The 25,301-nt window shown below is 48.4% G+C and overlaps 1 protein-coding gene across 3 annotated transcripts in view; it reads right to left on the bottom strand.

The window, feature by feature from the left end:
* Positions 1-25,301, bottom strand: part of LOC114889585 (ADP-ribosylation factor 2) — a 62,018-nt gene that overhangs the window by 10,992 nt on the left and 25,725 nt on the right. For 2 of the 3 annotated variants that reach the window (XR_003792056.1, XM_029212929.1), the window contains exon 5: positions 2,177-2,295. The exons of the other annotated variant lie outside the window; for it this stretch is intronic. Coding sequence is in view for 1 of the 2 variants with exons in the window: in XM_029212929.1 (XP_029068762.1) it covers positions 2,177-2,295 (119 nt within the window). In the remaining variant the exon portion in view is untranslated. The remainder of the gene's footprint in view (positions 1-2,176; positions 2,296-25,301) is intronic. 3 annotated transcript variants of the gene reach the window in all.

The raw sequence follows: 25,301 nt of genomic DNA, 5'->3' as shown, positions 1-25,301 counted from the left end.
GCCCCCTTCTTGGTGCCCAGTCGATGCCACATGCCTGTTCTCCCTTCAGCAGTAAGTAATCATGGGAGGGGACTGATGATCGGCTTCTTTGGGCAGCAAGAGTAACTCCCTGATTGAAATAGACCCCCCCACTGGACAGAAAGGTGACTGTCTCAACCTTTCCCAAGTAGCATCATTAATCATCCCCCAGATTCAATAGTCCAGGAATGTTCAACAGCCCAAGAACGTCCTTTCTTAGCCTGGCGAGGAGTGCCATCAGTCAGAAAGGCAGGGAGGGGTGGGTATATCAGAAGACCTCTGGCGCCTTCATAACTGCATGAGTAGCAGCCAGCTGGGAGTGGTCCAAGGGGGCTGAGCAAAGGAAGCAGGCTGGATAAGAGGGTAATACAGTGGAGGGGCAGTTTGGAGCCACTGCCTCCAGAACCTTCTCTGAGTCTGGCCCTATGAAGAGTAGAGAAGGAGAGGGGAAGAAGAGAGGCCTCAGATCTCAGCGGCAGCTGCAGCTGGTCCTTCCCATCCAAGGGGCCAGGATATTCTAGAACTACTGAGCCTGCCCAGGAAAGGTTCAGAGGCTGGTGATGCCCCTAGCGTGAGAGCCTACTGTGTCTACGTCTTTGTCCAAGGCAAAACAACACCATCTGGCTGGGAGACGAGACGTGTATTCAACATAAGAGCTGAGGACTCAGGGAAGGGCTCTCTGGAGGGGCTGCAGGGAAGAAGTAAGCCATGAAAGAAATGACACTTTGGCCATGAGGAAGGCAAACACAATCCAGACAGAGAAAAAAAAAAAGTTCATTCATCCATTCAGTGAGCACTTATTGACCTACTATGGTCGGGCACTGTTTTAGGTCCTTGGGATACAAAGGTTTACAGGATGTGACCTGTCTCCTGAGCAGGCCAGGTTTAGGGTGAGGCAAGTAGGCAGCGAGTGGGCAAAATAAGGAGTTACTTACTCACAGGGGCCAGCCCTGCCCTCTCATGACTCTGAGAATGAGAGCCTCCTGAAAGTTTGCTCCCTGGGTACCTTGCCCATCTCACCCCATTCCCAGCCCTCCTCCTGGGGGACTCATAGTTCAGGATGAGCAAAGGTCTGAAGGTGGGATGCTGTGACCTCCTTAGCATGGCATTCAAGGCCCTCAGGATTTGGCCCCATCTACCGTTTGAGGACCATCTCTTGCCCTCTTTCCTTTAAGCCTTTGCCCAGCCAAACCATGTTTACCTTCTGAATACGGTGTGAGCCTTCGCACCTCCATCCCCCACCCGGAATCCCCCACCCCCAATCCCGCATTCCCTGGCCAGGTCTGGCCCCATTCAGGACTCAGCTCAAGCAGCACCTGCTCTCTGGTGCACCCTCAACCACCGGAACCCTTGGTGCCCAGGGCAAGAACAAAGACCAGCTTGGTAGCCCCGGATATGGCTCAGGGGTGGGGAGCAGCGTATTATTAAGTATATGCACCTGGAAGCTGCCTATTTTAAATTACCATTCTTCCTACCAAGTGTCTCGCTGTGTAGGAGGCATGTCCTGTCATCAGGTAAGTATAGTAACATTTTTCATTACAAAATCTAAAATCATTTTTTCCCCAAATATCACAGTCTCTCTATTTTTTTTTTTTTTTTTTTGTGGTACACGGGCCTCTCACTGTTGTGGCCTTTCCCGTCGCGGAGCACAGGCTCTGGACGCACAGGCTCAGCGGCCATGGCTCACGGGCCCAGCCGCTCTGCAGCATGGGGGATCTTCCCAGACCGGGGCACGAACCCGTGTCCCCTGCATCGGCAGGCGGACTCTCAACCACTGCGCCACCAGGGAAGCCCAGTCTCTCTATTTGACGAGGCTGGGATTCCAGCCCTGGCAATCACTCCCCACGAGAAATGAGGGTTTCCCTCTATGAGCTCTGAGGCCCCCTGTGAGCCCAAGCATCCCGTGTCAGTCTCGGAGCCTCCCCTCCCGCCCAGGGCAGCCAGCTGTGGATCTCCAGACAAAGCACAGGGCCTGTCGCAGGGTCAGGACTCAAGTTCAAAGAGTCAGCAGAGTCGCCTTTGGACATGGCCCACTTGTTTCCTGAAGATGGTGTTAAGTCACCCTTTGAGCTTGCCTTCTTCAACTCATAACTCAATGGCTTTCATCTTTCCCTGTAGGTCCTCATGCTCTAGCCTGTCCCCTTTCCACACACCCTACCTCTGCAAACACGCAACAGAACAGAAGTCCTTAATGCTCCTTCCAGCTGGGGTGGCAGGTGACGGGTTCTGGACACTCTGCTCCAAAATACGGCACCTTGGCATATCAAATATTTCAAGCTGAAAGAGTTTGAGAAAAACATCAGAAGAGGAAAGTATCTCTGACCTTCCCCCGTCTTTCTCCCCTGAATCAGGTCCTAAGATCCTCCCATGAGAGGTGCCCTCCCTATACCCAGAGGAAAGGAGCATCCTTATCTCCAAGACAGAGGGACGCCGAGAAGAATCTGGACGAATGGGCCTTGCTAAGTCTCCCCCAGTTTACTACACTTGTTCATACTCTCTGACCTATCATATTTCAACATGACTGTCCACTCTTCAGCAAACCTAGCATGAAAACACCCAGGCTTAACGTTTCTTTGGGTCTTCATTTCCTTATGAAGGTGCTGGAATCATGTAAACCTTAGGTTAAATAAATTTTTATGCTTTTCTCCTGTTCTTTGTCAGTTTTGTTTTCAGACCCAGCCAGGGACCCTAAGAGTGTAGAAGACTTTTTCCTCCCTCCACAGGCCTGGGGCTAATGTTCCCACACCTCATGTGGTGCCTGTAAAGAGCCTCCACATTCCACATGCCTGAGACCCCGGGTCCCTCTCCAGGCTTAGAGGGCTTGCTGTCCTAAAGTTGGCCATGCAGTGAATTGCTGCAAACAGAATCTTATTTTCTGCACAGAATCCATTATAAAGTCAGAGATTATTTCCAAGGGAGGTGGAGAAAACCTTAACAAGTTGGTTTTTCAATGGTCTCCCATCGTGGTGCCCTGGCAGCTTTATAGGAAATGGGAGATATTGCCACCACCTAGTCAGTCACAGCACCTATCCTTAATACAGGATCATCCCTCCTTTTTTTTTTTTTTTTTTTGGCGGTACGCGGGCCTCTCGTTGTTGTGGCCTCTCCCGTTGCGGAGCACAGGGTCCGGACGCGCAGGTTCAGCAGCCATGGCTCACGGGCCCAGCCGCTCCGCGGCATGTGGGATCCTCCCGGACCGGGGCACGAACCCGTGTCCCCTGCATCGGCAGGCGGACTCTCAACCACAGCGCCACCAGGGAAGCCCCATCCCTCCTTTTTTTTTTTCCTTTTTTGAAACAGCTTTATTGAGCTATAATTCACATGCCATACAATGCACCCATTTAAACTGTATAATTCAATGGCCTTTAGTGTATTTAGAAAGTTGTGTACCCATCAACACAATCAATTTTAGAACATTTTCGGGGAGTTCCCTGGTGGATTTGGTGCTTTCACTGCTGTGGCCTGGGTTCAGTCCCTGGTCAGGGAACTGAAATCCCACAAGCCACATGGCCAAAAAAAAAAAAAATTTTTTTAAGAACATTTTCATGACCCCCCAGAAGAAACCCTGCACCCTTTAGCCATCAACCCCCAAAACTCCCCACCCCCTCCCCCAGCCCTAGGTAACCACTAACCTATTTTTTGTCTCTATTGATTTCCCTATTCTGGACATTTCATGTAACATTCCTCCTTTTTTTGGCCATTGTCTAAGTCATCATCCTCATCACCACTATCTTTTGTAGAGCCCCTTACAACTTGCAAAGTCCTTTCATATATATTATTGTTGTAGACTAATTGCAAAAAACACAAAAACAAAGGCAAAAACTAGCCCAATTTTTCCTCCCTCCCTTTGTTATTCAAATAGGCTCCTGCTTGCTTTGGCCAGTGGGATGTTAGCCAACAGGAACGAAGCAGAGGCTTGAGAAAGTGCTGCAAGTTTCCACTTCCTCTCCTGCTCCTCTGCTATACCTGGGCTGCCCTGTGGAGAAAGAGAGGTACGTGGTCCAGCTGCCCCATCACCTCAGCAACAGCCAGCCAACCACCAGCCCTGTGAGGAAGCCAGCCTACATCACGAAGGCACAAACTTGCGAGCTAAAGAAATGTTTATTGTCGTGTGCCGCTGAGGTTTTGTGGTTATCTTTTACTACAGCATTATTGTGGCAATAAAAAACAATTATCTCATTTGTTTCTTATCACAGTCCTGTGAGGCTGGTAGAGTAGAAAAATAAAATCTAAAATTAAGACATGAAAATACAGAAGAGGGAGGAAACCAGCACACATTGAACACCTACTCTGAGCCAAGTCCTGGGCTTGGAATTTTCCCATATATTATGATCTCATTCGATTCTCACAACGAACCCGAGATCGCTGTGTTACTGGAAGGAATGCTGCGGCTGTAGATTACAGTGTGTCTGCTAATGTCTTATGGAATAAAGCTTCTTCACCAGATCAGAAAAGAAGTCTGGAGAGATCCCAGGGTTGATGCAACATCTCAACAAAGTCATCAACAAAGTCTCCATGGATAACCAACAAGGACCTACTGTGTAGCACAGGGAACTCTGCTCAATGTTATGTGGCAGCCTGGATGAGAGGGGAGTTTGGGGGAGAATGGATACATGTATGTGTATGGCTGAGTCCCTTTGCTGTGCACCTGGAACTATCACAACATTGTTAGCTGGCTATACTTCAGTATAAAATAAAAAGTTAAAAAAAAACAATAAAAAACAACCCAGCCTCCTATCTTTCTGCCCCACCATCCTTGCTGTGTTAGCTTTCCTTTCTCAGGCTTATTACTTTATGGTTGCAGGATGGCTGCCACAGCTCCAAGCATCACATCAGCACCCAATCTCATTCATGGCAGGAAAATGGGAGCAGGACTTCTTGGCATGTGATGAAGAAAAATCCTCCCCAGAAGTCCCCCAGTAGCCTCCCCTTTATATCTCATTGCCTAAAACTGGGTCACATGCCCACCCTGAAACTAATCAATAACAAAAAGAAAATGACATGACCATGCTTGGAGTAGACCAATTGTACTTTATCCACTGAAATTTCAGGAGGGACCCTCCTTCCCAGAGCATGTTCCATCTAAACAAAATCTAAGGAAAAAGGAGAGATTAGGTTTTGGATGGGCAACAAACACAGTGACATCCACAGGTATTATTATTTCCCACTTTACAGATAATGAAACTGAGACTTGGGAGTTCAAATAAGTTGCCCGAGGTCATCCAGCTGAGAATTGGTAGAGCTAAGATTCAAATCCAGCTCTATCTGGCTGCAAAGCCCTTTCTTCTACATGGTAAGGGCCTTTGACCAAATTTCCGCAGTTAAGGAATGCCAGGGCAGGGCTAGAACCTGGGTCCTGGCTGGGAGCGTTATTCTCACCACAGCTGCCTGTTTCTCCCTTGCCTGGGCACTCCCTTCATACACACATTCCTGTCATCCAACTCCCTTCCTCCTTCTTCCCTTTGAATATTTTCAGTGTCTCCAGAGTGGCCATGGTGCCACAATTTATGGCGAATCACAGGAGGTGCTCCCACGCATAATATATTCCAGCCTGAGAAGCCTTCAGTTGCGGCTTCAGGGTCTGTAAAATGATTTAGCCCTACCTCTCTCTCACGGGCAATCCAGAAGACTGTGCATCACATTCCCAGGAATAAGGATACTCAACCTTATGTACCTGAGCCTCGTAATAGATAGCTCCCCCTGACTGCCCCGACCCCCTGCCTACTCTTCTCCAGGAGAAATGGCCTCAGCTCCTTTAATTCAGTGAAGTTTACCATCTTCCTACCGCCTTTCTGGCTCTCAAAGAAGTATTCCATGGATGCCTTTTTCTGTCCTGATGACAGCTCTTTAATCATGCTTACTGGCTGCCCTGTACCAACTTCACTCGCGGGAGGTCAGTTTGATATCCAGAAAACACCCTCATGGATGGCTCCCCCTCGACCTTCACTCTCACCCTCTCACCATCCCTGGGCCTGGGAGTCTGCTGGTTTCACACAGGCCTGTCACAGGGGCTGTGAAATGGGCTCCTACTCCTTTGCAAATGGCTTCTTCTTAGTAGAAAACACAGACACACACACACACACACACACACACACACACACACTGACAGGCTCTTGGTGTCCACTCAAACCTCCTTCCGCACCCCAGCCCCTCCCACCTGGCCTGGAGACGCCCCCCTAAACAGATCAGTCGACTGGAACAGAGGCCAACCTGCCAGGCCTGCCCCCCACATCTGTCCTGGAAGAAACACACTTCCTGAGCACCGAATTTCAGAAGCTCAAGGAAAAATCTCAAGGTGGAGTCACACACAGGTTGGACTTGAAAAAAGATACAGAGGCCAAAGAACTACAGAATATAGAAGATAAAACCAGAATGGGGAGAATCTTCAAGATCATCTAAGCCGGTGATTTTCAAACTACTTTTCAGCAGCAGAAATTTGGTCTTCCAAATGAGATTGAGGCAGGAAATAGATGGGCCCCAAGCTGAGCAGCTGGAGTGTCCCCTGTGGACAGATACTCCAAGATGAAGATAATAGCAAGAGTGAGAGAGGAGCTGAGCCCTGCCCGGATAAGAGACCACGTATTTCTCATTCTCAAAGTCAAGGATCCCCGACTACACATGAGCAGAAAGGCTCCTTGGAGGTCAAAAAGGGAGGGGACGTCAACCTCCCCCATAGTAAGTGTTGTCAACCTACCCATAGGCCTCTTTGTTAGAATCCATCTTGGCTGAGAGATGCGCACGTACACAGGGGAGGATCCTGAGATAAACCAAATATGGACTCAGAACCAGGCAAAGCAAGATGATTGGCCAAAGGAAACCCAGAAGAAATGCCCCATATAAGTGATTCAAACTACCACGAGGGTGCAACTCTCTCTCTGAGTCGCCCCTGTGTGTCTATTCACACGTACCCATTTTCCTTCTAATAAACACTTTACTTGTTTCACTACTTTCTGTCTCTTTGTGGGAATTCATTTCTACAAAGCCGACAGGTCAGGGTGTCGTCACTGGCCACTGGTCCCTGGTGATCTGGTGGCTAGGATTCAGCGCCCTTGCTGCTGCAGCCTGACTTCAATCTCTGGCCAGGGAACCGAAATCCTGCTTCAAGATGCTGCAGGCCGAGGCCACTGGAGATCAAGATGTTTATATAGAACCCGAAGACATAAAGGCAAGTGAGGCCACTCTAATTAAGCAGAGGTGAAGGATTTGACACATACCTTGACCCTCAGCAGAACCCTGGGTTCTGTGGGACACGCTTTGAAAACCATTGCTGTAGTCGAGTCTTTCGTTTTACCAATGGGGAAACAGAGGCCCAAATAAAGGAAGTGATTTGTCGTGCAAAGTGGGCAGCCAGGCTGGAGCTGAGATGCTGGAATCTGTTTGCCAAATCCAGGAGCCAACAGTTGGTCAAGGTCTCCATGCTAGAGTTGGGGGGAGGGGAGCCCAGATGAGAGGCCCTTCACCCCAGAAGAGAGGCCAGGCTTTTGGTCTTTTTCCCTCACACCAGGCCCCGGGGGAGTATTCCCAGGGCAATCTTCATCACACTCAACTCCCAACATCCATTTAACACACTAAGTGAGATATCAGTCTCTCACCAAGAATAGATCCAAAGTGGAAAGCCAATTGAAGCTGATCCAAGGCTACACTGGGACCTCAATGTTTGTGATGCTGTCAGCCAGGGGACACTCGCTTTCTAGATGGAGCAGCGCGGCTGGGCTGAGGGTCTGAGAACTGAGAAGAGGAAGAATCACTGTCCTCCTGTCCCCTCCCCTCCCCACCCCCAGCCTCACAAGATCTGGGGGAGGGGGAGTTTAAAGTATAATTGAGGTATGGGGGTGCTACTGTTATATAAATGAGGAAGGGAAAGAACAAAGCAGGGACCTCCTAGGACAAAATGCACAAAGTACTACCTTGAAGCCTAGTTCTCAGATCGGTCCCCTGGCAGTAGCGCCAGCACCAGTTGGGAATTTGTTAGAAATGCATTTTCCAGGGCCGCAGCCCAGACCTACTGAATCAGAAACTGTAGGGGTGTGGCCCAGCAGCCTGTGTTTTAACAGCCCTCCAGGGGATCTTGTGCAAAATTTGAGAACTGCTGCCTTAGCACCTTGTTCCTGAGTTACTGCAGCGACACTTGGGCTGAGGAGACTCGGGAGTGAGAATGGGGCCATTTGAGATCAGGCCCTAAGGAGAACAAAACGTGCTGGGGGTGACCCTGCAGGGGCCGCTGTTAGAGAGGAAAAAGAATCTTGTTTTAAAAATCACAAAATTTGGCCAGGATGTGAAGAAACTGGAACCCTTGTACTTTGCTGGTGAGAATGTAAGATGGTGCACCCTCTGTGGAAAACAGCTTAGTAGTTTCTCAAAAGGTAAACCCAGAGTTACCATTTGACCTAGCAATTCCACTCCTAGGTATATCCCCAAAAGAACTGAGGCTGGACACAAGGTGGGTGAGAGTTTGGTCCCTCACACAGTGTTGCAGTGAGCAGCTCCCATCACCTCACACTTCACCATGTCCACGGCACCCAGACCATGTCTCCTGTGTCCACAAGGCCTGAGATGGAGCCCTGGACAGGCCTGGGCCTCCCACCTCAGCTGCTTGACCTGAGGGGAAACCAGGTGGCCTGGGTCACTGAAGACAATGGCTGCTCGGAAGGAGAGTGGCCCGGATGTGAATCTGGGGAACACGTGGACACCCAGCGTATCACCGGTCTGACCTTACCCAGAAGACCTCCACCCCAGATCATGTGGGCTTTAAATTCAAGCTAACCCCCACCCCCTGCCTAGATCCATCCAGCACCTGCTAGGCTCTGAGGCTTCTTTCTGTGGTCTAGAAAACACATCCCTTCCTTTCAAGGGCTTTAGTTTCCTGCTCTATAATATGAGGCACATCTCCAGAGTCCCTCCTGGCTCTTACCTAGGACTTTCAGAAGAGGATCATGGCTTATACGGGGCAGGGGTGGGGAGGCTTGGGTGAGAATGGGGGTGGGGCAGGAATGAACTGGAACCGAAGGTGACAGGAGGCCTCTGGTGAGGGGGTTGTCCCAATCTCTTCCCTTCACATGATCAAATGATCGTGAGTTAATCCACAGACACCATGCGGGGCCTGGCACGTAGGAAGCTCTCATTCATTGTAACCGACAATTATTATTATTGCCGGTAGCCCTATCTTATAAACAGTCCTCTTGCTTAATCACCAGCATGCACAAATGTTTGAATTGCTGTATCATCGAATCAAGAATTGCTGAGTCACTGAATCCACAGTGGGCAGGACCATCAAAAGGGAGCAGTCTCTCCAAGTGGGACGCATTGCTGAGTCAGTGCAATGTACCCTCCTGAGCCATGCCTCTACCCATGCTGCCCTTGCTGCTCCTAGGTCTTTCCAAAAGCCAAATCCCACTCTAAGGTCCAATCCAGGGAGGTGCTGCATGACCACGACTTCATCTGACTCTCTCAACAACTCTAAATAGTTCTCATTACATCCCACTGAAAATGAAACTGAGGTTCTCAGAGGTCACATAGCCTGGTCTCACACCCCAGTCTTTTTGGCCCTAAGGCCCATGGTGCTCCCACTTCTAGGTGGCCTTCCAGCTTCCAGACTGAGCTAACCTTTCCTCCCTCGGTGTGGCCTGACCTTTCTTTACCTTCCTTTATAGCACTTACCACATCGCATTGTCATTTCTCTGGGCACCTAGGCCCCTAGACTTGAGAGTCCCACACGGGCAGACAAGAACCATGTCTAATCTTCCTCCCGTGCTCCACACCCAATACAGTCCCAGGCTCACACTGGGTCCCAGTCAGGGGCTCTGAATGGGTCCATACATTGGAGGCTCTTGCTACTTGCCAGGGAGGGTCACTGCCACAGGGGCAGGCCTCTTAGAGGAAAATGCGTTCTGAGGTTCAAGTTTCCATCTTCCTTTGGGTACCCCATCTCCCTCTAAAGTTGGGAGTGGCCTATATTTCCCACCCTCCCAGTGACCCAGCTGCCTGCTTTCTCTGGCCCCCAGCATGGTCTAGAGCAAGGGTCCCCAACCCCCAGTACTGGTACCGCAGCCTGTTAGGAACCAGGCCATGCGGCAGCACATGAGCGGACGGCAAGCGAAGCTTCATCTGCCGCTCCCCATGGCTCGTATTACTGCCTGAACCATTCTCCCACCCCTCCCCAGTCCGTGTAAAAATTATCTTCCACGAAACCGGTCCCTGGTGCCAAAAAGGTTGGGGACCCCTGGTCTAGAGTGAGGGTTTCTGTCCTGGGTCCTGACCCGTGGAAGAATCGGGAGAAAAGTCAGGCCCCTCTTTGCAGAAAAAATTCGAAGCCCAGCCACGTGAAACTTTTTCACGTACAGGAAATTTGCATATATCGATGGTTTGGCATCTCCCAAAGTCCATCAATGAAGCCCCAAAGTCATTTAGACCCCAAATTAGACGTCCACCCAAGAAGTCTGGGAAGAACTAGTGTAAACAGCAGAGGGCAGGGCTCTGAGGCTTCTGGGTAGAAATCGGTGTCATAGTGAACCCTGGAGGAGACCCCAAATCAGCCTCCCCACGCCTTCTCTGGCCACCCTGACATCTCCCCCGCCTCTTCCTCGGCCCACCTTCTCTGGCTGAGAAAACCTCTCTTCCTTCCCTAAGAGTCCTCTTCCATGGAGGTATATCTAACGTGAGTTGTTTTGCATTTGCTTCATCAGGAAGGCTTTAAAAATGCATTTTCGGGTCTGTTCAGTACAGTGTGTCTCCATGTAAAAATTTCCAAGCAAGTCACTTTAAGGAAGTTGATTGTTTTTATTCCTTCCGTCCAACCTTGCCAGGCCACGGCCCAGTGCAAACCATGTGAGAACGTCACAAACCATAAAGCAAATTTGGGGCTTCCAAGAACCCTACCTGCCCAACTACCTCCATTCTACCTAACTGATTGGGACCCCTGGCTAGCACCTGTGCGGCTGGACCAAAGGATAAACTATGAGATGTCAATGTCCCCTCCTGTCCCCCAGACCCATAGTGACATTGGTCACCATGACCAAAATCACCCTTCACGGGGGTTATTTTCTCAATTTTACAGGTGAGGAAAAAGAGGCCCAGGGAGATGAAAGTGTCTGTCAAGTTGTCCAGCAAATCAGTGGCCTGGTCTTCTGACTAGAGAGGGGGCCTCAGAAACCACTGCTGGCTTGTGACTCTGTTGGTTAAAAATTCTAAGAGAAAAGAAAACACTTGGAGGTTGTATACAGGACTTAGCATTGCTCTGGAGTTTCCCAGACACCGCAGTTTGATCAGCTCAGAAAGGCCCAGACAGTGCTGGGGACAGCAGTGGGGACAGGGCTGACAGCTGGGCTCCAGACCAAGTGTCTGAGCGCAGACTGCTGACTCTTTGCGGTGACACTCTACTCCAGCCCCTGGAGAGGAGTGATGTGTCTGACAGGGGGGCCGCAGGAAACAGCCGAGCCTCCCAATCCACAGCAGGCTTCTGCAGGAACATTTCCTTTTAGAAGCAAGACAGAGAGCAGCATGGATTTCTCCTCCAAGCACAGGGCCTTGACGTCCACAGATGAATGCCCTTGTCCCCAGGTCACACGTGGCCCTGCTCTCCCTTCTGGCTTTCTGTGCCCGTCCTCCCCCTCCTCCTTTGCCCTGATGCTGCCTGCACAGACCCAGGAGCCTCTCAGATCAGGACCGACACCCCCTGGGCTGATGCCCAACTCAGCCCTGTGACAGAGGCAGATACTGAAGGGCCCAGCCCAGTGCCTTGTACACGGTATGCATTCAACAACTTTTTGCTGAGTTAAAGAGCTGGGAAAAAGTCATGAGGGTGATCTAGAATCTGGAAGAGCAAGTCTGTTGGGGGCGGGTGTGTTGGAATCGGTTGGTTCCAGTGAACAATGGGCCTCTCCTGGCCAGAGGAGTTTATGCTCGAGGCCCTCTACTTGCACCCAAAGTGGTATAAACTTCAGGCTTCACAAAACCTGGATCCGCCCCTGGTCCTTGTGCTCCAGCTTTACAAACTCTGAGACCTGCATATTTGAAAGTAGAATCCCAGCATTAGGTGGAATTCCAAAAGATTATCTGGTTCATCCCGCAAGCAGGTAGATCCATCAACTCCCAGGACCTCTTTTCTCAGGAATCTGCAAGGGTAGATGTCACCTCCCAATTGCCTTTCTAATGTTTGATTCCCTTAAAATCAAGAAAGTTCTCTTTAAGTCTGACTGCTGCCTCCTACTTTAATTGAACATCATTTCCTCCTTTCAGGCTTTGTGGATACAGAGACCATACTTCCCCTTCCCCTAAGAATATTGGCATCTCCCTCAGAAAACCTAGTAGACAGATGGCAAAGACAATGCAACGTCCTTACCACACTGCGTCCTCCTCCAGAGCACACAGGAAGACCTCCTTTCCCATCCTTCCTTACAGGTAACGTGGGGCCATATGACAGAGTTCTGGCCAATGGTTATGGGTAAAAGTGATATACACCCCTTCCAGTCTCAGCCCTTAAAAACATCTTGCATGAACTTCCAGTTCTTTCTCCCCTTCTGCAGAACCTTGGGAAAAATGTGTATTCCAGACGATACAGCTGTGAGATGGATGTAGCCCGGGTCCCTGAGCCACCTCTTGGAGGGAGCTACCAAGCAGGGACAAGAAGGAGAAATTACAGAGGAATGAACTTTTACTGTGTTAAGACACTGAAATTCCAGCATTGAATTATTACCGCAGCGTAGCCTAACCTATCCTGATTAATACAGTCTTGGTCTCTCCCCACAGCCCCCACTCTCTCAAGTTTAGGTTGCCTCTTCCATGGCAACTTAGAAGTTCACACGAACACAAAGTAGGAGAGCGGGGGATGCATCACGACAGAAATCACTTTAAGGAAAATGAATTCAAATGAATCACTAAACCATCCCTGAGCCTCCTCTCCCAGTTAAACATCACCAACACCTTCAAACATTCCCCTGGATCCAAAGTCCATCCCTTTGATCATCTAAGGCTCCTTTTTCAGGATTTCCCTCAGATTCCCACATCTTTTTTAAGAACCAGTGACCCAGATTAGAAAGATCGCTCTGATAAGAAGAGACTCTGTAACATATTTGGTATAGAATACAGGAGACCTCCTCTTGTTTTTTCTTATGTCTATAGCTGCAAAAACACAATATAGCATGAAAAATCTTTAATCCCACAGGTTAAACCTGGCAAATCAAGCACATGGATTTATCATTGTTTCTTTCTGAAAGTCCACTAAAATGTGCGTCAAGGTATAAAAAAGGTATAAGCCCACAGGAATGAAAAGAATAAGAGAAAAAAAACTAGCAGAAGACAAAAGATGTCAACAGATTTTTGGAAGATGGAAAGCAGGTGGAGGAATTATCAGAGCTGAGAAATCTGAATACCATGTGCCTACACAGGGGGGATGCTAATGAGAATGGAGCCAGTTCAAGCTGTGGAATCTTGGCAAGACAAAGGGATTGCAGGTACCGACCGGGGACCGCAAAAGACAAGGATGAGTTGTAGAAATGGAAACTGGACAAGTTCAGCCCAACTGGAAACTGGGGGATCAGTAGAAAGATGCCCAAGGTCCCCACACCCATTTGGTACAGCTAGGTGATCACCTTTCTATACCCCAGCAGGGGGTTTATTCAGTGGAGAAACTGAGAGTCTAAAGCTCAAATCAGGACTTCCCTGGTGGCACAGTGGTTAAGAATCCACCTGCCAATTCAGGGGACACGGGTTTGATCCCTGGTCCGGGAAGATTCCCACATGCTGCGGAGCAACTAAGCCTGCGCACCACAACTACTGAGCCTGAGTTCTAGAGCCCGTGAGCCACAACTACTGAGCCCACGTGCTGCAGCTACTGAAGCCCACATGCCTAGAGCCCGTGCTCAGCAACAAGAGAAGCCACCGCAGTGGGAAGCCCGTGCACCTCAATGAAGAGTAGCCCCCGCTCGCTGCAGCTAGAGAAAGCCTGCACGCAGCAACAAAGACCCAACACAGCCAAAAATAAATTAATTAATTAATTTTAAAAAATTAAATACCTCTTAAAAAAAAAAAAAGAACAGGAACAGTAGAGGAGAGAGGCACCAGAGGGAAAATAGGAGGACTAAATGAAACCCTACCTACAAATGGTTGTACCCCCAGGGCCACACAGCTCCAAGGATATTGGCAACTGATCTGCACGACACCACCCCATTCATCCACCCCCACCCCAGAGAGGCAGTTGCTGGATTCTTCTTTGGAGAAATTGAATGGCCCCTAAAAAAGACCTGCTACTGACATTTGGGGAACCCCAAAGAAATGGCCTCTATAGAGCTCCTATGGTGAAGCTCATCAACTGACAAATGACACCCGTGCAGAGAATGTCCAGATGCTTCTTAATACTTTACTCTTAAATATTAGTGGACTGCAAAGGATAACCAAGAACTTGAGAAACATCAGCAATATGAAGGACAGGAACTGAAAGCAGCTGATTACCAACCAAAGAGAGGAACTTGGAGGAAAGAAAACATCAAAGAAGTGGTCACGGGCTTCCCTGGTGGCGCAGTGGTTGAGAGTCCGCCTGCCAATGCAGGGGACACGGGTTCGTGCCCCGGTCCGGGAAGATCCCACATGCCGCGGAGTGGCTGGGCCCGTGAGCCATGGCCGCTGAGCCTGCGCGTCCGGAGCCTGTGCTCCGCAACGGGAGAGGCCACAACAGTGAGAGGCCCACGTACCGCAAAAAAAAAAAAAAAAAAAAGTGGTCATGAATATCTTCAGAGAGATAAAAGGACATATTTCACCCATGAAACTAGAACAAAAGACTATACGAGAAGGAATAATCCAAATTGGATTGTGGTGATGGTTGCACATTTCTGTAAATTTACTAAAAATCATTGAATCATACACTTAAAATGGATGAATTTTATGGTATGTAAATTGAACCCTCAAAATACTGTTGTATAAAAGGGAATAATCAGGAAAAAAAAAGGAGCAAACCCTTGGATATTGAAAATATGATAGCAGAAATAAAATAGTCAATAGAAGGGTTTGGAAGATAAAGGCAAGAAAATCTTTGAAAGTGGAAAAAAATAAAAGTATGGAAAATAAGAGAGAGAAAAAATAGGGAAAGCAGAAGATCTACCTGGGAGGCCCAACAAAAGAAAGAAAATAGAGAAAATGGAAGGGAATGTATTATCAAAGGAATAACACTAAAAAATTTCCCAGGACTGAAGGACCTGCATTTCCAGATTTTGAAAGTCCATTGAGCATCCAACACATGAATAAATGGAGGCCCAGACTTCTTTCACGGTGATGTGTATGAAGATAAAAGAAGATATTAAGTTTCCAGAGGGGGGGAGAATATCAGATTGTAAAACAAAGAGATCAATACTAAGAATGGCATCAGACTTCTCATCAGCAACTTTTCATTCTAGAGGCCAGAAAACAACAGAGGAATATGTCCAGAATTGCCCCCTTCAATGGTAAAAACCACAAACAAAACTAATTTCAGAAAGCAAGTCTTGGATGAGATCAAACGTGTGTGTGTTTGTGTGTATGTGTCTGTCTGTGTGTCTATGTGTGTGTCTGTGTGTCTATTTGTGTGCATGTGTGTCTGTGTGTATGAGTCTGTGTCTGTGGGGGTGTGTATGTGAGTCTGTGTCTGTGTGTCTGTGGGGATGCGTGTTTCTATGTTCATCTCTTCTGGCTTTCTCGAAGACCCTCTCTCTCAGGCCTCTCTCTTCTTTCACGTCATTTTTTCTGCACACTGCCCTCCTTCCTCTCCCCTTCCTGTTCTCTCTTCCTCCTTGTCTTTCTTCCTTAACTGACCATCACAAAGAATGGGAGGAATTTTTTTCCTAATTGCTTCCTTCATTTGTTGTCATTTTCTGTTCTCTCTTCTCCATCTTAAGATCAAACATACGGAACACTTTATGTTTTTGATTACAAAGTTGAAATAAAGCTGCTTTTTGTTTTTTCCCTCTGTAGTCTGTGGGAGGACTCTCCCTGGGTTTCTGCCTGGGAGATCCTGTCTCATTTCCACCTTTGGTGGGTGCAGTTCACGTTTTGTAGGTCACCTCAGATGAGAATAAGAGGCTTAGCTAGCTCTGAGCTCAAATCCATCGTGTACATTTGGAGACAATTCCAAACGGGTCTCTCCTAGTTCATTAGGAAAAAAGAGCTTAAATTTGGTCCTCAATAGGAAAAGATCCCCTTGTTCTAGATCCTTCTATCCAGCTGGCCTTCCAAACCCCAACCCCTCACTAAAGCGGTTCTGCGGCTCTAGGCCAGGCATCAGGCAGGGACTGGATCCTGCTCAGTGTCGAGACTGTGCGGGGTGGATGGTGGCAGCAATAACAATCCACTCCTCAGCACACACTTGTGGAGTGCCAACTATGTGCTCGGCCCTGGGATACAGAGAAACCTGAGACTTGGCCCTTATTCTCAAGAACTCACTGTGTGTGGCAGGGGAACAAACACCTAAACAAATAACCATCACTCACCATGACCACTGTGGACGCCAGAGCAGCACAGAGAAGGTAGGGATTCCTTCCATCCTGGGGCACTGAAGAAGGCTTCCCAGAGGAAGTGACCCGGGAACCGAGTCTTGAAGGACACGTGAGTCACCATCGGATGGAGAAGGCCCAAGGGAGGGGAGGGCAGGCTTGGCAGAGCGAACGGCCTGTGCAAAGGCACTGAGGTGTGTAAGGACATTTCTGTGTGACCCGATTGGGGGGAGGGTATCCCAACTCTCCCCTCGAGCTCCCCAGGCCCCCGTGACATGTGTCACCCTGTCAGGGGAGAGACAGCCATGTCTAGTCCTGCATGATTCCATGGTGTCCTGTGAGTGACAGCTCTGTCATTAGCAGGGCAGAGGCACGCTGTCCCTGGATGAGGAGCTCCGGATCTGACGGCCGTGCTGTCAGCCACCAGCCCCATTCATTCCCAGCCAGACGTTTACCTCCACTGCCCCCTGCCCCTCCGCAGAATCGCCAGCTCTCCCGGGAGGCTAAGGGCGGGGGCAGCCCTGTCTCTGTGGGGGCCGGGCTGGACCAGTCTTCAGGGCCAGGGCGACCGGCTCCATGGTAGCAATGGTAAAAACAGCAGCAGGGTGGACAGATCACAGCTTTGGAGAGTCCTGTCCAGGACTCACTGTGTATTCCATCTCTGTGGCCCAAAACCCTCCCCTCCCCAGTGTCTGGCATGTGGCAGGCCCTTCATACGTGTTTGTTGAAGGAAAACTGTGCTAGGAAAGGGAAGAGGGGAGTAAGAGAGACAGACAGAAAGATTGATTTTCAGATGGGAGAGAACGAGGTGAGGTGTTGAGAGCACCGAGGACCCCGGGCACACAGTGGTTCCGGATCACACATACGGGGCACGTGTTAAACTCCAGGCCCTATTGCAACACCTTACATGAATAAACTCCATAGACCCTCACAACAATTCCATTTTGCAGTTGAGGAAATTGAAGCCAAAAGGGCTAAGTAACTTGCTCAAGGTCAACTTGCTAATGCACAGGGGAGCCGCCTGGCCTCAGAACCCGCTCTTCTAACCGTGCAGTGTGAGAAATGCCGCCGCCAGGGAAGGGAAGGATCTTCATGGAACACAGAGGAGACGGCGCCCCTGGGGGACGGGGATCACTGACCAGGAGGGTGAGACAGTGCACTCGCGGTTTGCTCAGCGCAGGCTCTGGCCCTCAGGCCTCTGCACGGGCTTCCTGCAGACCCGATCCTGCGCCCAATGGCTCCTGCAGTCTGCTGGCCTGAGCGTTCCCGATCAGGAGTGTGGTGGTCTCCAGGGGGCCTTGGCCTCCACTGCCAGTTGTGGGTCAAAGGAGCTCGGCTCTCAAAGCCTCGGACACCATCTCTTTACAAAAACAGCTGGCCAGACGGTCAGCTCACTTTGCCCGGTGCCCAGATCCCAGCCAGCCGGGCTGCCCCCAGGGGGGTCAGCTGAGTGAGGGAGGGTTCCCACAGTGGCTTTCAAAGGCCACCAAGAAACCCTCCTCTCCAGAACCCACTATCACTTCCCTCCCACGGTCCTCCCTCACTACCTGGGCCTTGTATTCTCCCTGGTCTGATGCCCCAAGCCATCACCTCTACTCCTCACTGAATAGTAATCACCCTCATTTGAGTATCACCTTGTGCCTGGCACTCTGTTGAGTCCACTGCGTGACTCACCTCGTTGAGTCTGTTACCGCATCCTAGAGGGCAGGTATCACTCTCTTCTCCGTGCAGGAGGGAAGGGAGGTGTAGGGCATCCCCTGGTGGGCTGGGATTCCAACCTAACCTACCTGTTGGAGCCAAGCCATGCCCTTCAGCCTTTGTCTTCTTAGCGACGCAAGGGGTCCTGGGGCCCCTCTCTTTTAGCACTGGCTTAGATACCTTCTCAGACTACATAGCTTCATCTCAGATGAGAAATGAAGTCCGAACAAGGATGTTTCCAAGAGCAGAGATGGCAGCCTCTGTCACAGGGGAAGGAAGCCCACGGGAGTCATCTAAGTGCTAAGATGCCCCAAAGGGATCGAAGGAGCTGCAGACACATCATGGGCTGCAGGGGTTCACAGGGGTCAAAGGGCATGGCCAAGTAGGAGAGGCAGGGGCAGAGGAGGCCGGGGACACCCACTGCTCCATCCACTGGAGAGGAAAGAAAACGAGAAATAGAGGACTGCTGATTTTAGCAGATAACTGGCCCTACAAGAAAACAAAGGTGGCAGTGGGAGACATTTCGTGCGGGCACAGATTCAGGATGTACAGGAAGTGGAAACCCAGGCTGGACTCACGGATTGCCAAACTCCCGGGTGTGATCCCACCTGCCCTGGTTTATCACTAGCACCACTCTCAGGGCCAGAGTGCCATCTACAGGGAACCCTGCATCAACACGGAGGCTACTGGGGCTGATCTTAAGGGCTGCTGATCATCAGTCAGTGTCTGGTAATGATTGTGGGCTACAAACCAGCGCCCAGGCAGCTGTCTAAAGCTTAGGGCAGTCACATAGTCACCACTCCTTTCCAGCAACCTTCTGAGTGATTCGGGAGGATATTACTGTACCCATTTTATGGATGGAGAAACTGAGCCTCAGAAAGCTAGAACCTAACTAGTTGGCAGTGGAGCCAGGCATGGATTCCAGCTCAGACCCTTTGACAAAAAACTCTGTGCACTACAGCTGTCTCTCTTGTCACAGAAGAAAGAGAAGAAGTGTGGTGGATGAGATGGGATGAATGAAGTGAAAATCTGCTGGTTGGAGGGGTCAGAGAGCAAGAATTGGTGGCTTGGTTCTGTCGCAGGCAGAGAGGACCTTGAACCTGCCAAACCATACCCACCCCAGCCAGGGAGACAGCCCATTCTCCTGGGTCTGTCAGCAGATTAAACACATGAAATTGAGCTGTTTAAGTGGGATTGTTGAGGGGGGTGAGGTGGAGTTTTTAAACACCTCAATAACTGACAAGATAATTGAGAACACTCTTTTTTACTCTCTTTGGTGCCTGTCTTCACAGCAAGTCCTCGTCAGCCAGAACTTGGAGGCTGAGGCTGTCTGCCCTAATGAGGAGAAAATACTCAAGTTGTCTAAACTCACTGATTTTTCTGAAATTTGAAACTTCTAACTTCCTGAGCCATGTTCTGTTAATTGGCCATCCAGATTCTCGAGCTTGTGTTTAAGTGTCATTGACACAAAACAAAGCGACCCAGTCAAATTTACTATGACAGTTGTGCTTCCATTAGCCACTTGGGGAGGGTTGACTCAGAAGTGGTTCACAGTGAATTTATTTATTCCTGGGACAACCTGCTTTTACCACCCAACTTAAATCCCCCAGGAGTTTGTCCCAAGACTAGAAGGTAGCTGCTATAATATCCCAGGCTAATTGCAATATTATCCTAATGGAAGCCAATTACAAGGAAGATCGGCCTCGCCAGCCAATGCTTCCTCTCCTACACCCAGAGCTCACAGAGGTAGATTCTACTGTTCTGGATAACTTTGTCATCTGCTTATCTATAATGCAGCTCTTTTTCTTTCTAATTTCCACTGTTGCATATTTATACTCCCTAATTAGTCACCAAGTATTTATTGGTTGCCTTCTGCCTGCTCATCCCTATGATGTTTGCTTTGGAATGGGAAGTCCTAAAAGAGAAATATTTGCTCCTTTGGGGCGTTAGCCTCTTCTGGGGTCTTTAGTTAGACGAACAAGTAACATATATTGAGCAGTCTTTGTGTGCAAATCACTTGCCTGGAAATCCTCACTTCTGAGAATGGATCCGTTGTGGAGAATTTCTAAGGTCGTTAAAGGAGAAAGAACTAGAAATGATATTGCCCTGGGACTTTTATCTACACGACCCAGCCAGAAGAGCAAAAGGAGAGCACTTTGATTTCATTCACTAACTCACCAAATATTTGTTAAAACACCTACCCATTGCCAGGTCCTAGGAGGCAATTTCTCAAAAACAAAGGGATTGCAAAAAAACGAGCCCTTATCTCCAAGAGTTGACAGCACAGCGAGGAGGCTCTATCTTTAGGGGTTTTTTTAATGCAAATCACAGCATGGAACAGAGTCAAGATTCAGGAGTGGTGAGGAAATTCGGCTCTCGGGAAGTCATAAGAAAGACTCACTCTGCTAAAAGTACAGCGTCCTGTAAGTTTCTACCTGTTTATGGCCGGCCTCAGTCCTCAGCAAGTTGAGAAAACAGTAGAGAGAGCCACTCCTCTGGACTCATTTCTGACCTTCATTGTTGAAAAGAAGAAATGATGGTGCAGTGGGGTTCTCCAAAGAAATAGAACCAGTAGGATATACAGTGATATATGAGAGGAAATTTATTATGGGAATTGACTTACACAATTATGGAGGCTGAGATGCGCTGTGATCTGCTGTCTGCAAGCTGGAGGACCAGGAAAGCTGGTGGCATAAAGAAGGCCAAAGGAGCGTCAGCCTGGTGTAAGTCCTGGAGACCAAGGCCAAGAACCAGGACCTCCGATTCCGATGTCCGAGGGCAGGAGAGATGGATGTCTCAGCTCAAGAAGAGAAAGAATTCGCCTTTCCTCCACTTTTTGTTCTGTTCTAGCCCTCAATGGAATGGATGATGCCAGCCCACACCGGTGAGGATGAATCTTTTTCACTCAGTCTACTGAGTCAAATGTTAATCCCTTCTGGAAATACCCTCAACAGACATACCCAGAAATACCGTTTTACCAACCAGCTGGGCATCCCCCAGCCCAGTCAAGCTGACTAGTAAAGTGAACTTTCACAGATGGGCTCACAGAGGTACAGCCCCCATCTGGAATGATGTGCCTCCACTTCCTGACCACGCCCTGCTTCCCAAACTTTAACCTTTGGACTCATTTTCCCTGCATCCTAGAGCTTAGGTCCTGATGCTCAACCTACCTCTCCATCTTCTGCATCCTTCCTTGGTTAATTTTTAGCGTCTCGTTTCTCTTACAAAGCCAACATTTAGCCTGAGTCGTGACCTTGCATCATCCCTTCAGCCCCAGGGAACCACCCCTCCTGCAGGTCTTGGAAGGCAGGACTCCTCCCAAACCCGGATCATTCTGGCTTCAGAGGCAGGACCCACCCATCCACGAGAGGGTAATGAGACGCAGCTTTTTAAGAAATGCAAGTGGGGAATTCCTTGGTGGTCTAGTGGTTAGGACTCCGCACTCTCACTGCCAAGGGCCTGGGTTCGATCCCTGGTTGAGGAACTAAAATCCCACAACCTGTGCAGTGTGGCCAAAATAAATAAGTGAAAAAAAAAGAAAAGAAACACAAGTGGTTGCACCAGGAGCTCACGGCTAAACTCAGATTTTAAGAGGCTGCAAATGAGAAAAACTAAAGGACAAATTATAAGAATGGATAGTTTCAGAAATGTTTACTAATGTGATGAATATGTGTAAGTCATTTAGCACAGTGCCTAGAATGCAGTAAGTATTCAATAAATATTAAGTGGTATTCATATTAGTAGTAGTAGCATTGAATTCCAGAATGATGAGAGCTTATAATAAAATGCAAATGTAACAAAAGCAGCCTTTAAAAGCTAAAATTTTTTTTCAGAGCAAGAATAACGGTCCAAGGCGGATGATGTGATGTTAATAAAACACTGAAAAAAGTTAAAGCCTTATTTCTCCTAATTTTCTTCCACTTCCTTTGTTAAAGGAAATAATATTCAACCTGGAAAGGTTAACAAACATGATTATGGAATAATGGGGACCCAAGACAGACAATGCAGCACTCAAGGAGAGCCTTGCTGCTTTGCATGAGCTCTTGATTCCAACTAAATATATCTGAAAAATTTCCAGTATGATATAGAACCCCTACTGGTAAATCTTGAGAAATCAGGAGGCTGAGAGGGGTGGGGAAAAATTGGAGATGCCCAGATTTGACAGAGAAAATGGATTCCAGAAATTATAGATTGGTATGTCTCCTGTTGATCTGTAGTCAGCTAGGTTTTGAGCCCTTATCAAAGATGGCAGGTGTTACTGGTGGCCAAGGTGGCTTATTAAGGGTAATTGGTCAAATTGACCTCATTTCCATTATTAATAGATTGGTACATGGAGGCATTGCTATACAAATTGTATACTTAATTTTAGCAAAGCACCTGACAGAATTTTTCAGGATTTCTGATGGGCAAGATGAAGAATAAGGGCTAGGTTTAAAGTATGACTACCAAATTGTAGGTGGCTGAATATCCACGTCTAAAGAATTAAACAGGGACTTCCCTGGTGGTGCAGTGGTTAAGAATCCGCCTGCCAATGCAGGGGACACAGGTTCAAGCCCTGGTTCAGAAAGATCCTACATGCCGCAGAGTAATTAAGTCTGTGTGCCTCAACTACTGATCCTGCACTCTAGAGCCCATGCGCCGCAACTACTGAGCCCACGCACCACACCTACTGAGGCCCTCGCGCCTAGAGCCCGTGCTCTGCAACGAGAAGCCACCGCAATGAGAAGCCTGCACACTGCAACGAAGAGTAGCTCCAGCTCGCCGCAACTAGAGAAAGCCCACGCACAGCAACGAAGACCAAACGCAGCCAAAAAAAAAATTAAAAAGAAAAAAAATCAAAGAGTGCCCAATCCAGAGCACATTCTAGGTGCTCAGTAAATATTTGTTTATTTATTTATTTATACAAATACATGAATGAATCAAACTAGAGGGAGGTTTCTGATGGCATGCCCTAATCTCATTCAATATGTCTTATCAGTGATTGAGATGATGACTTATGAGTCATGATATCAAATTTGCAGAAAGTCAAACTTGGAGGGAGAACTGATACATTCAATGGCAAAATCCAAGATTCAAAATGAAGCCAACATACTCCCTCTCGTGAGAGCACCGGAATCACAACTAGCTGTGGGACAATCATCGACAGGAGGACACTGGAACTCACCAAGGAGGACACCCCACATCCAAAGACAGAGGAGAAGCCACAATGAGACGGTACAAGGGGCGCAATCACAGTAAAGTCAAATCCCATAACCGCTGGGTGGGTGACTCACAAACCGGAGAACACTTATACCACAGAAGTCCACCCACTGGACTGAAGGTTCTGAGCCCCACATCAGGCTTCACAACCTGGGGGTCCAGCAACGGGAGGAGGAATTCCTAGAGAATCAGACTTTGAAGGCTAGTGGGATTTAACTGCAGGACTTCGACAGGACTCGGGGAAACAGAGACTCCACTCTTGGAGGGCACACACAAAGTAGTGTGCACATCAGGACCCAGGGGAAGGAGCAGTGACCCCTGGGGAGACTGAACCAGACCTACCTGCTAGTGTTGGAGAGTCTCCTGCAGAGGCAGGGGGTGGCTGTGGCTCACCGTGAGGACAAGGACACTGGCAGCAGAAGTTCTGGGAAGTACTCCTTGGCGTGAGCCCTCCCAGGGTCCACCATTAGCCCCACCAAAGAGCCCTGGTAGGTTCCAGTCTTGGGTCGCCTCAGGCCAAACAACCAACAGGGAGGGAACCCAGCCCCAACCATCAGCAGACAAGCGGATTAAGGTTTTACTGAGCTCTGCCCACCAGAGCAACACCCAGCTCTACCCACCACCAGTCCCTCCCATCAGGAAACGTCCACAAGCCTCTAAGATAGCCTCATCCACCAGAGGGCAGACAGCAGAAGCAGGAACTACAATCCTGCAGGCGGTGGAACAAAAACCACATTCACAGAAAGATAAACAAGATGAAAAGGCAGAGGGCTATGTACCAGATGAAGGAACAAGATAAAACCCCAGAAAAACAACTAAATGAAGTGCAGATAGGCAACCTTGCAGAAAAAGAATTCAGAATAATGATAGTGAAGATGATCCAGGACCTCGGAAAAAGAACGGAGGCAAAGATCGAGAAGATGCAAGAAATGTTTAACAAAGACCTAGAAGAATTAAAGAACAATCAAACAGAGATGAACAACACAATAACTGAAATGAAAACTACACTAGAAGGAAGCAATAGCAGAATAACTGAGGCAGAAGAACAGATAAGTGACCTGGAAGACAGAATGGTGGAATTCACTGCTGCGGAACAGAATAAAGAAAAAAGAATGAAAAGAAATAAAGACAGCCTAAGGGACCTCTGGGACAACATTAAACACAACAACATTCACATTATAGGGGTCCCAGAAGGAGAAGAGAGAGAGAAAGGACCAGAGAAAATATTTGAAGGGATTATAGTTGAAAACCTCCCTAATATGGGAAAGGAAATAGCCGCCCAAGTCCAGGAAGCACAGAGAGTCCCAGGCAGGATAAACCCAAAGAGAAACACGCCAAGACACATAGTAATCAAATTGAAAAAAATTAAAGACAAAGAAAAATTATTGAAAGCAACAAGGGAAAAACGACAAATAACATACAAGAGAATCCCCATAAGGTTAACAGCAGATTTCTCAGCAGAAACTCTACAAGCCAGAAGGGAGTGGCATGATATATTTAAAGTGATGAAAGGGAAGAACCTACAACCAAGATTACTCCACCTGGCAAGGATCTCATTCAGATTCGACGGAGAAATCAAAAGCCTTACAGACAGCAAACGCTAAGAGAATTCAGCACCACCAAACCAGCTCTACAACAAATGCTAAAGGAACTTCTCTAAGTGGGAAACACAAGAGAAGAAAAGGACCTACACAAATAAACCCGTAACAATTTAAAAAATGGTAATAGGAACATACATATTGATAATTACCTTCAACATGAATGGACTAAATGCTCCAACCAAAAGACACAGGCTCGCTGGATGGATACAAAAACAAGACCCATATATATGCTGTCTACAAGAGACCCACTTCAGACCTAGGGACACATACAGACTGAAAGTGAGGGGATGGAAAAAGATATTCCATGCAAATGGAAATCAAAAGAAAGCTG

Source organism: Monodon monoceros, unplaced genomic scaffold, assembly GCF_005190385.1.
Source record: "Monodon monoceros isolate NGI ecotype Baffin Bay Population unplaced genomic scaffold, NGI_Narwhal_1 Super_Scaffold_9, whole genome shotgun sequence".
NCBI lineage: Eukaryota > Metazoa > Chordata > Mammalia > Artiodactyla > Monodontidae > Monodon > Monodon monoceros.
The sequence above is the reverse complement of the archived record's forward strand: the minus strand, read 5'-3'. Positions and strand labels throughout refer to the sequence as shown.